At 35.6% G+C, this 12,358-nt stretch overlaps 1 protein-coding gene across 4 annotated transcripts in view; it reads left to right on the plus strand.

Moving 5' to 3' along the window:
• The window catches only part of PIK3CB (phosphatidylinositol-4,5-bisphosphate 3-kinase catalytic subunit beta), a 144,944-nt gene that overhangs the window by 114,538 nt on the left and 18,048 nt on the right, over positions 1 to 12,358 (plus strand). For all 4 annotated transcript variants that reach the window (XM_081160466.1, XM_081160465.1, XM_081160467.1 and 1 more), the window contains 5 exons: positions 60 to 203; positions 1,659 to 1,758; positions 7,785 to 7,963; positions 9,079 to 9,188; positions 10,661 to 10,739. In XM_081160466.1, coding sequence (XP_081016592.1) covers positions 60 to 203; positions 1,659 to 1,758; positions 7,785 to 7,963; positions 9,079 to 9,188; positions 10,661 to 10,739 — 612 coding nt within the window. The remainder of the gene's footprint in view (positions 1 to 59; positions 204 to 1,658; positions 1,759 to 7,784; positions 7,964 to 9,078; positions 9,189 to 10,660; positions 10,740 to 12,358) is intronic.

The raw sequence follows: 12,358 nt of genomic DNA on the forward strand, positions 1-12,358 counted from the left end.
CTTTTTCTGGCACAGGGTGTGGAGTGACTTATATGTTGTTTTTTGTTTTGTTTTTTCAGTGATGAAGAACTCTCACAGTATCTTTTACAACTGGTGCAAGTTTTAAAATATGAGCCTTTTCTTGATTGTGCCCTCTCTAGATTCCTATTAGAAAGAGCACTTGCTAATCGGAGGATAGGGCAGTTTCTATTTTGGCACCTTAGGTAAGTGTTTTATATTTCAATTTGAGTCCATCTTGTACTTTTATAAATATAAATCAGCCTAATATAGGACATTTAGCAAAAATAGTCAGTTTCTTATTTTTAAACATCTCAGGGAATAAGGTATTCCTCCCTGTTTCAAATGTGTACACCATTCTTTAAGTGAGAAAAAATTGAGTAGAAGCTAATTGAGAGATTAGTTAGTTGTGTGATGTGAGTCAGAGCTTTGTAATTGTCTTTAAATTGGTAGTATTACCTTTTCACTCCAAAAAGCAAATAAGGTAGGGTGTAAAAATTTTGGATTTCTTGGAATCATGAATTAAGTATTTAAAAAAAATTTTTTTTCTTTTAGATTATTTTATTTATTTTTAAATTTCCTCATCTTTATTGTTGAGAATATTACAGATGTCCCCTTTCTATCCCTACTGATCCCCTCCACCCCATATCCAGGCTTTCCCTATACCAATGTCTGTGTCCATGGGTTATGCTTATAAACATATAAATTCTCTGATTAATCTCTCCCCACCCACACACCCCTCCCCACCTTCCCTCTGAGATCCCTCAGTCTGTTCCATGCTTTTATGTCTCTGGATCCACTTTGTTCATCAGTTTATTTTGTTTATTATATTCCACATATAAGTGAGATCATGTGGTATTTGTCTTTCTCTGACTGGCTTATTTCACTTAGCATAATACTTTCTAGTTCCCTCCATGATGTGCCAAAGGATAAAAGATCCTTTCTTTTTATGGTGTAAATGTGCCACAGCTTTTTTATCCACTCATCTACTGATGGGCACTTGGCTGTTTCCAGATCTCAGCTATTATAAATTGTGCTGCTTTGAACATAGGGGTGCATAAGTTCTTTGTGATTGGTGTTTTGTGTTCCTTAGGATATATTCCTAGAAGTGGGGTCACTGGGTCAAATGGCAGTTCAATTTTTAATCTTTTGAGGAAACTCCATACTGCTTCCCATAGTGGCTGCACCAGTCAGCATTCCCACCAGCAGTGTACTAGGGTGCCCTTTTCTCCACACCCTCGCTAGCACTTGTAGTTTGTTGATTTGTTGATGGAGCCATTCTGACAGGTGTGAAGTGATACCTCATTGTGGTTTTAATTTGCATCTCTCTGATGGTTATCGACATTGAGCATTTTTTCATATGCCACTTAGCCATTTGTATATCCTCTTTGGAGAAGTATCTACTTAGGTCCTTTGCCCATTTTTTAATTGGATTGTCTTCCTTTTGTTAAGTTGTATGAGGTTTTATTTTTTTGAACTACGATGTTTAAAGAATGGGAAAGTTGACTGTTCCACTAAAATTTTTTCACAAGAGGATGTGTTGTTCTTTTCTTTGGTTGGCATCCTTAAGTCAATTTTATAATAGAATAAAGAAGTCATTACTTTTATTTGGTGATCTGAAGTGTTTGATAAACCATCATAATATTACTTACTTTCTGCAGGTCAGAAGTACACATTCCTGCTATCTCCATACAGTTTGGTGTCATCCTTGAAGCTTACTGCCGGGGAAGTGTAGGGCACATGAAAGTGCTTTCTAAGCAGGTATCAGCTTGTTTTAATCTTCATGTTCAGTTTGTCACATGGTACTTGATAAATTGTATCATATGCTCTTTCTTCCTTTTCATTATTTATAGAAGTTTCAGTAACTGAATCTTATTAATACATTTTTAAAAATGAAAATTTAGCCCGGCCAGGCGTGGCTCAGCGGTTAAACATCGACCTAGGACCGAGGAGATCAGGGTTCGATTCCCGGCCAGGGCACATGCCCGGGTTGCGGACTGCAGCCGATCAATGACTCTCTCATCATTGATGTTTCTATCTCTCTCTCTCCCTCTCCTTTCCTCTCTCTGAAATCAATAAAGATATATTAAAAATAATAATAATAATAAAAATAAAAATTTAAGTCAAAAAATGAAGTTTCAACAAACTTAGCAGATCATTAATTGAACGCTACCTGAAAAATTAATCAGGAGTCCTTGTAGTATTTATAGTAATACCATGCCTTAGATTTTTAATAGGAAATATGTATTTAGATATGCTTAACAATAGGTTTGTTGATGATGGTGACAATAATCTTTAGACCTTGTTTTTTCATATCCCTGAGCTACTCTTTTCAGTTAGTATACTATTTATGATTCATATGCTCTGCCATTTGTTTTAGACTGAGATATTTTGAAACCAAAGTCCATAGGAGTTAAAAGAATTAAAAATCCTCAGTCTGCTTTTTCAAACCACGTGTACACACACACACACACACACACACACAATATGCCTGAAATTGTGAATTCTCCCACAGTCCCTCGTCTTCTTTCCTGGCTCTCATTTTTTAATCATTGCAGACGATGACATTTTGGTGATATTAATAGGTCAGATATTAATTGCTTACTCTATGCCAGGAACCATACTAAGTGTTTTTAAGTATGATATCTTATTGTACTCCTAATAATGCGCCATAGTACTTACCAACACTGTCTGGATTAGACAAGGGAAAAAACTGAGGCTCCAAGGGTTTAATGAACTTAACTAAAAAGTCACAACTATTAAGTGACAGAAATCCTTACCAAAGTTAGGTCTGTCCAGCTATAAAACTAACATTTTTTTTTGGTTGTGTTTTGTTTTGTTTTTAATACTGGGAGTTTTCAAACCTTTTTAGCAGCACAGCTCTTTTCTTTTAAAATCAAAACTTAAACACAAACCTAGTATGTAAAATAGACAGTATTGTCATTTTATCAGTATAAATGTATTTTTGAAGCTAAAATAAAATAGAAGCCATTTAACAATATCATGAAGATGTTTTACTGAACACAGAATTTCAAAATCGGGGGTTATTGTTGACAGTTGTAGTCTCAGTATTCAATTATTTCCATATTTTGTTTTAGCAATAATCCTGATTTATACAGCTAAGTAATTGCAAATAGTAATGATTTTTTTTAATAGCTTGCCTGCAAATGAGAAGCATAACTGTGGCCCTGGCTTGATTTGCTGGTAGGGCCTTGGTCCCTTGAAGGATAAGATGAGAGCATTTCTGCCCTCAAAATAAAACAGCCCTGTATCCCATCTTCTTTCTCTGGAACCCTGCATTGACAGATAGCAGCAATATGCTCTTGTTCTTTAGCAGTACTTTTTTCTGAATTAAGTATTACCTAACCTCACACCAGAAGGTTTTCTTGATGGCTTAGTATATATTTAGTTAGAACCTACTATATGCTAAGGGTTTGTTTTAGGTATCAGTGATGTTAAGTCACATTAGCTATGTTGCTGAAATATAAACTCAAGAAGTATGTGTACAAATCAGTGATTAAGTATTTTGATGCAAGTGTTATGGGAGTATTACAGAAGCACCAGAGAGACAAGTAACCTAGCTTAGGGCATTAGGGAAGAGTTCACAATAGAAGGGACAATTGTGGTAGGTTTTGATGGTCTAGTTGGTGTTAGCTAGATGAAAAGTGTTAATGTTCTACAGAGAAACAGAACCAATGTGTATATATTTAGAGAGTGAGTGAACGGGGGTTGAGTTTGAGATTTATTAAAAAGAATTGTCTCAAATGATTATGGAGGCTCTGAAGTCCCAAGATCTGTAATCAAGCAAGCTGGAAACCCAAGAGAGCTGATGGTATAGTTCCAGTCTAAGTCTGAAGTCTAAGTCTGAAGGCCTTAGTATGTAAATTCTGGTCCAAAAGTAGACAAATTTGACACCTAAGAAGAGCCCATGTTTCAGTTCAAGTCTGAAAGCAGGAAAAGACCTATGTTCCGGTTCAAGGCAATAAGGCAGGTGGAGTTTCTTCTTACTCGCAGGAGAGTCTGCCATTTTGTTCTATTCAAGATATATGTTTGGATGAGGCCCTCTTGCATCAGAGAGGGCAATCTGCTTTCCTCAGTCTACTGATTCAGATGTTAAGCTTATCTGAAAACACCCTTACAGACACACCCAGAAAATGTTGGACCAAATATCTCAGTACTCCATAGCCCAGTCAAGTTAATACATAAAATTAATCATGGTAGATGCCCAGCCGGGCGTGGCTCAGCAGTTGAGCATCGACCTAGGATCCAGGTGATCAGAGTTCAGTTGCCGGTCAGGGCACATGCCCGGGTTGCGAGCTGCAGCCGATCAGTGACTCTCTTGTCATTGATGTTTCTCTCTCTCTCTCTCTCTCTCCCTCTCCTTTCCTCTCTCTGAAATCAATAAAGATATATTTAAAAAAAAATAAATAAAATAAATAAAATTAATCATGGTAGATCAACTAAGCATCCATATGCAGGTTGTTAATCCATAGTTAATCTACAAATAAAGACAATAACAAGGTCAAAATGTCACCTAACATGATACAACTACCCTGAGTATAACTAAAAATGCACTAAGCTCTTTCCCAGAAGAGGAAGTAATGCCCTTGAGTGGTGTTTATTCTTCTTGATATTCTATAATTTAAATACTCTGATGTAAAGTTAACAGCACTTCAGTACTACAGTATAGGGCCAACATTTATCTTACGTTACATGATCAGAGAATAAGAGCAGGAAGAAACAAAGACATTTGCTATAAAGACACACCACACACAAACACATAACAAAATGAAGAGATATTTATGACAGTCCTCATTTTTGTAAGTGGTCACATGGTTGTAGCTGGTATTTATCACTACCTTCTTCCAACCTATTCCATATTTCCTTTGCCTTTAGCAAGCTCCCTCGGTTGTGGTTCTTTACTCGCTGGAATGACTCAAACCTTCATTCTTGAAGGGTCTAGGCCATTAAGTAGTCCTGTCTGGATTGGCTTATAATTTTCCATTGACCGTAATCACAGAGCCCAATAATTCCAAGAGATCTCCTGTATTCTAGACACACTCTTCCTTACCTCCATTGTGGAGTGGTAGGCCAATTTCCCCTTGGTAGTCAGGAGCAATCACTCCAGCCAGCATTGTGATGCCCTTCTTTGCCTGTTGTCCCAGAGGCACGAGGAGGGCAAAGTGGCTGGAAAGGAGTCTTCAACTTCAATAGCATTATTGTTATGTCTTGCAGCAGAAGCATTCCTCCCTTTGTAGCTAAGACCACTGTGCCAGCAGAGCATAAGGTCGCAGGAACAGGAAGCAAAAGTGTTGCTAGTGGGTTACCATGGGAGTAATAGTGGTACCGCCTCCTTTTCCACACCTTGACTCCTAGAGCCATGAATCTTGGCTATAGGAGAAATAGTATCATATATATTGGCCACTGATTCAGAGCAGATACCACGTTCTGGGGGACCTTGCCCCAGCCCTGTAAGGTATTGTCACATAGTTGTCTATAACTGAGTCTTCAAAAGACCACTTCACTGTTCTATCAAGCCAACTACTTTAGGATGGTAGAGAATATGGTAAGACCATTGAATTCCATGAGAACAAGCCCATTGCTACATTTCACTTTTTGTGAAATAAGTTTATTGATCAGAAGCAATGCTATATGGAATACCATGACAATGGATAAGGTGTTCTGTAATTCCATGGATGGTAGTTTTGGCAGAAGCATTGAGTGCAAGAAGGCAATTTCATAACCACTACACTTTTCTAACTTGTTTACATTGCCAGAGGAACTCCCATAGGTTTTCAGAGATACTTTTAATATTAATGATTTTTCACTCATGTTAAAACAGATTATATCTGATCCCTCCCTTTTGGAAAGCCCATTATTATAAGCCATTTATTCTTCACAATAGCATGAGATTCATACTATTAATCCCTTAATTTTATAGTCCCCTTAAATCTCATACCTATTGATGTCAGTCGTGTTCATGGCTACCACCCTAGTCTCATCCATTATCCTCTCACCTGGATGTCTTCATTAACCTCCTAAATTGTGCCCTTTGTTTCCATGTCCCCCTCCCCCCACTCCACCCCCATTCTCTACAGATAAAGTTTTATGTTTTTAAAATATAGATGTATTATGTCATTTCCCTTTTTAAAATCCCTGCAGTAATTTTCATTGCATGGAGAATATAAATCCAAACTCTTTGTCAAAGCCTATAAGGCCACACTTGATGAAGTCCCTACTTTGACCTCACTTGTATGCTCAAACCACACTGGACATTTTCTTGATTCTCTGGGAACCTCAGCTTGACTTTTATAACAGCAATCATATGATATATGTATGATCATATTATTCTTTTTTCTAGACTGATGAACAGCATGGGGAAGACTGCCCTTTACTGCCAGTTCTTGTTATCACTGTAAAGCTATAAAAAGACAAGGTGTTGAAGCATTTAAAGTATTTGACTTATGGCCATATGGGTATCCAAGACACTGTTCCAAGAAATGGGTATCAACACAATTAGTGATGGGGCATGAAAATTCCCAACTGTACAAACATGGAAGAAATTCAATTTGAAATATTTCCAAAAGTTTGTGTTTGCATAGCCCTTTTTTAGCTGGTTCCTTTTTCACCACTCTTTGTGCAGCTTCTGGAATTGTTGAGAAATGGAGTGTCTGTGGTTTTGACAGATGACTAACTTGGCAAGTTGGTCAGCCACCTCAATTTTATCATCAGGCTAATAGATCTTTCCCAGTTTCCTGTGAGCAAGCCCTCTTACCATGTCTGTAGAAACTGTATGCCTCAATTCACCTCCCTACAGAGTCTTAGTAGTCTCCTTGAATAGAAGCAGAGTTTGAAAATGAAAATAAGGTGTAAAATAAGTCTCCTTTTCATGGAAATTTAAGCCATGGTGTTCATAATGTTTTTTGTATACATATTTTATATGCTTTTTATATACAACTTACACATACTCTGTTTTTATCATTAGTTGTTTCCAGTTTTAATGCCATAATGAAAAAATATTTTGATTTATGACTGGCCAAGGCTGTCTTCTGGAATTTTACATAATATGACATGGAAAGACCCTCAGTTATTAAAGTTGACTTCTAAACATAGTAGTTTTGATTAATTTAGCCATTGTTGATTCACCTTGTACTACTTGCATAAGCTTTTTTTTTTATTTGTATAGGCTTTGATAGCCAGTTACCTCATTATAAAAACAATTTAGACTTGGACAACAAACACTGTGCCTGTCTATATTCTTATTTATTACACAAAAAATCCATTTTAACTTACTCTTAATGGGAAGAGAGAATATACTGAGAAGACGTCCTATAAGATGATGACAAGAAGTAGGTAGTAAGGTTGAATATCAGGAACCCCAGGGTTACTTGTATATAAATTTTCCTCTTATACTATGGAGTTGGCAAATGGAGTGGTTCAGATTAGTTGTGTTTCAAATTCTGTTACTTAGTGAGCTAGAGAGTTCTGTATAGTTTAAGTTTCATACTTCTTATCCACAATCTATGTTCCTTTAGTTTTCTCTAATTTATAAGATTCTGTTTAAGAAAGAAAAGTTTGAAAAGTGGTGCTTTAAGTAACAAGTGATAAAAGTAAGGTTTTTTATACTGTTGTATCTGTTTGTCATAAGCCAAGTACTGTTTTTACATTAGCTGGTCGGTGTGTGTGTGTGTTTGGTTACTGATTAATGTGACCAAATTATATTAATAGTACTTTATATTGTTTTTAACCATGAATGAATTATAGTGGTGGGGGAACTTATTTTTCAGGTTGAAGCACTCAATAAATTAAAAACTTTAAATAGTTTAATCAAACTGAATGCAATGAAGTTAAACAGAGCCAAAGGGAAAGAGGCCATGCACACTTGTTTAAAACAGAATGCTTACCGAGAAGCCCTCTCTGACCTGCAATCACCTCTGAACCCATGTGTCATCCTCTCAGAACTCTAGTAAGTGACAATCTGTGTTGTGCTAAGTGAATCTTACATGAAAATAGCAATAAAGAAAGGATTTCTAAGTGACTGCTTTAAAGGAGGAATAGGGCCAGATGTTAGCTCCAATAAGTGGAATACAGTGGTACCTCGGTTTTCGAATGTCTCCGTTGACAAACATTTTGGTTTACACGTTTGGGTTTACGAACGCCATAAATCCAGGAAGTAAATGCTTCGGTTTTCGAACATGCCTCAGAAGTTGAACATGCCACACGGCTTCTGCTGAGTGCAAGATCCTGAGGCCTCGCTGTCAGCTGTTGATCCCTCGGTTTTCGAACGTTTCAGAACTCGAATGGTCTTCCGGAATGGCTTACATTTGAAAACCGAGGTACCACTGTATAATTAAAGAAGGGAAGTCTTAAAAGTCCTTGAAGGTTATTCTTGTGTTCAATAGGATGTATGTCTGCTAACTGAATTTACCTGTGGGGTTAGTGAAAGTTGTTACAAGTTAATTTCCTTTCAACTGTATGTAATTAAATTTGTTTTCTATTACTGGTTTCTAAAAGTTGAAAATCCTCTGGAAGTAAAACATTGGCACCCATCATTTAATAGTTAACTTATTTTAAAATTATTTACTAATTAACTTTCCTATTTCAAAAATGAGATCTTGAGTAAATTTGGAAAATTATGTCTCATTTTTTAAATTCTCTACAGGAGTAATAATGGAAAAGTAATAATATGTATTCAGTATGTCAGTATTCAAAATTGATTCCTTTTTCAGAAATCAAGAATGAACTTTTAATAATTCTATTTTAATTTAATAATATGTTGTTATTGGCTTTACATAACAACATGAAGTTCAGGAAGAATAAGGAAAGAAAAGGAGAAATTTTAAATGCAGGTAGTAAGAAGGGCATACCTGGGTTTTTAGTCCAGTCCATCTGGCATCACAACATGCCAATCCAAGACTGTCATCCAGGTTACTTTTTTACCAAGAGGAAATGTTCTAGTTCTGACTTCTGCAGACTAGAACAGGTGAAGGGTTCTCCTGAGCCTCGTATATCACAGCAAAATTATAATACTGCCATATCTTTATATTGAAGTGGGCTAATTTTCCCCTTGTTTGATTTCAGTGTTGAAAAGTGTAAATACATGGATTCTAAAATGAAGCCTTTGTGGTTGGTGTACAACAACAAGGTATTTGGTGAGGATTCAGTCGGAGTGATTTTTAAAAATGGTGATGGTATGTACTGAGGTTTTTACAGTGCCAAATTCCTTAGTATTTCTTCATTTGTTGTTAGTTTGCTTTATCTGAAAGGTGATGTGTAAATGTGTAATAAGTGACAGCCAAAAGAGCTTGGTATCATTGGTCATAAGATTGAATTCAGCATGTCCTACATCTTTTTTTCTCTTTTGGAAATTAACTTCTACAGCTTACTTACATACATTGTTCTAATAAACCTTCCCTTTTTTCCCTACAAAATACAAAGTCTGTCTATTCCTTTGGTAAAAAGCTTGTGAAATACAACAGATTATTTCCAATAATATATTCATACATCTTACTTCAGTGATAGCAATTTTGATATTGCTGCCATAGTTTTGTTTTTTAGAATACCTACTGAGCCCTGGCCAGTGTGCCTGAGTTGGTTGGGTGTCATCCTGTGCATCTACAGGTTGCTGGTTTCCCTCCCCATCAGGGCACATGCCTGGATTTCGGGCCCAATCCCCAGTAGGGGCCGTGCAGGAGGCATCCTATCAGTGGTTCACTCTCACATCGATATTTCTCTCTCTCCCTCTCCTCTCCCTCCCTCTGTCTCTAGAAATGAATTTTGTAAAAATCTTTAAAACAAACAAAAAAACTTTACTGACCCAAACTTTATAAAGGAAATGCCTCTGAAGTAATCACACAAACCAGAAGGCAGTCATAACTGCTACCACTTACTAGTTGCGTGACTATAGGCAAGTCATGCAAAATTCATTGAGCTTCAGATTCTTCATGTCCATGAGTATTACAGCATCTATATGGCAGAGTTATTAAAAGGAATTAAGTGAGATAAGAAGTAAATGTGTTTAACATAGTATGTGCTTACAACTGTTTTTAAAATAACTTGTAGTGTTTTGCCAGATATTTAACATCACCTGACCACATGAATATCATTATGTAGAAGTAACTATTTTCACAGCCTCTGTTACCTGAAAATTACCCCTGGACATCATAAATAAAATCAACTATTAGTGTTTTGTTAACCCATCGTGCAATTATTACTTATGTAATTTCTAAGAACTTCCTGTGCCTCCTTAAAATTAAAAAAGGAAAAAAATTTGCAGTGTGAATTGTGTGGATGCTTTAATATAGTAGCATTACTGTGTTACAACTGTATTATAGCTCCATACAATTAGTGTAGTAGCTTACACATGGTAAACAATTAAAAATAATTTTATACTTAATTTATTTTTTTAAAAATTTATCTCTTGTTGAAATTATTACAGATATTCCCCTTTTCCCCCTTTTTTCTGAAATAGCATTACAGGGACACACCAGCAAACCTAATATTTAGCATAATGAATATAGTCAATGTTAAAATTTTGGGGGAAAAATTACCACAGCATTTGTCAGTAGTTTTAGTTAATTCTGGTTGAATTAGCTAATCTTGAATTAATGTTAGCAGTCATAAAATGGAAAGCATTTGTAATAATGCAGGGTTTTTCCCTTAGATTTACGACAGGATATGTTGACACTCCAAATGCTGCGCTTAATGGATTTACTCTGGAAAGAAGCCGGTCTGGATCTTCGGTGAGATTTCTAGTGAATTATTTTTGTCTCATGACACATTCCTTCCACAGCAAAATTTAAAAAATTTGTTGAGTCCTTCCCTCCTGTTGTTATTAACTTTTTCATAATAATATTTATATATCATTTTACAGCTTATAGTGTACTCTCAAATATATTATTTTATTTAAACCTTATCAGTTGTAAAACTATACATGTGATGGTGAATTCAGAAAGGAGGAATAGGTTTACTTCCTGTAAAGCCTGGGCAGACAGCAGGAGTCATGATTTGATTTCTAGTTTTGAAGTTGCTCTCAGGAGGATTCACTGGTGGTTATGGAGTGACAAGGCCAGAGAAAGAATTGTCCTTCTTCGCCTACTAACATTGATTTCTCTGCCTTCCCAAGAGAAAGAGTTTAGGTGAACTTTTAGGATTTTTAGCTTGCCACCGTTAGTGGTGGACAGTGAGCAGGAAAGATTTACAGCAACAGAAAAAAAGAAACATAACGGATTTTAAGTTTAATTATTATCAGATATTCTAAGGTAAAAAGCAGATAAAGATAATAGCAAACAAAATGTTGATATATTTACATAAAAATATAAGATTTGAATGTCACCCAAGAAAATGAAAAGTCAGGTTTCACACTGGGTATTACATTCATAATGAACAAGATGGGAGATAATAATCCTAAGTATTTTAAGAGCTTATAAAAATAAATATATGGAGAAAAGATGTAAAAAGGCTATTCATACAAGATATAAAATAAGTAAACTAATAATTATGTGAACACCGTCAGTTCCAATGTAAAAGTACAAATTACAAGAATAATTGGATAGCATTGATTTCCTAGCAAAGATTTTGTTAAATGATAATCTAGTCTAGGACACTGTTGACGCAACAAAAATGCAAGTATTTTTATATGCCACTGTAAATTAATATAAACCTCTGTGTAGCAAGTTTATTTATACTCTGTATCCAGTATTTCCAGAACTTACTTTAAAATTAGGAATGTGGACAGATTTATGCACAAAGATATTTATCCTTGCTTTATTTACAAATTTACAAATTGGACCACCCTTTTGAACATTTGCTCAATAGTAGAATAAAGGTTTAAAAAATTATTAGCTTTTCCAGTATGACCAAATATCTGAAATATTTTTAAAATATTATTTATAGAGAATTGCTAACAATTTGGAGAAAGTGCTTACCTTCAAATATCAAATGAAGTATTTGATGCAAACGTATTTTTATAAAATTATTTCAACTGTGTTAAAAATTCACTGAACAATGACACTGAAATTCTGACAGAAACTAAAATGGTAATAGTTATTTCTGGTTATGGGATTACAGATGATCCCCCCACCTTTGTGAATGTCTAGTTTTCTATAATGGTAATCTCTTTTAATCAAGGAGAAAAAAATATTAAGCATGTTTCGTGATATAATATAGGTCCATACAGTTTTTAAACACTCCCAGGCAAAAGGCAGTTCACACTAGATGAGGTCTGAGTCAGGTCAAAGAAAAAGAATTGAGAGTGGGGATCTTCCTGGGAAACACTAGAGAGTTCAAAAGAATGACAATTCTGTAGAAATGGGGCTTTGAAGAAGCTCCAGCTGCATTTTGCCCCCTCGAGTGGCTTCCC

Source organism: Miniopterus schreibersii (genome assembly GCF_964146895.1).
Source record: "Miniopterus schreibersii genome assembly, chromosome: 15".
NCBI lineage: Eukaryota > Metazoa > Chordata > Mammalia > Chiroptera > Miniopteridae > Miniopterus > Miniopterus schreibersii.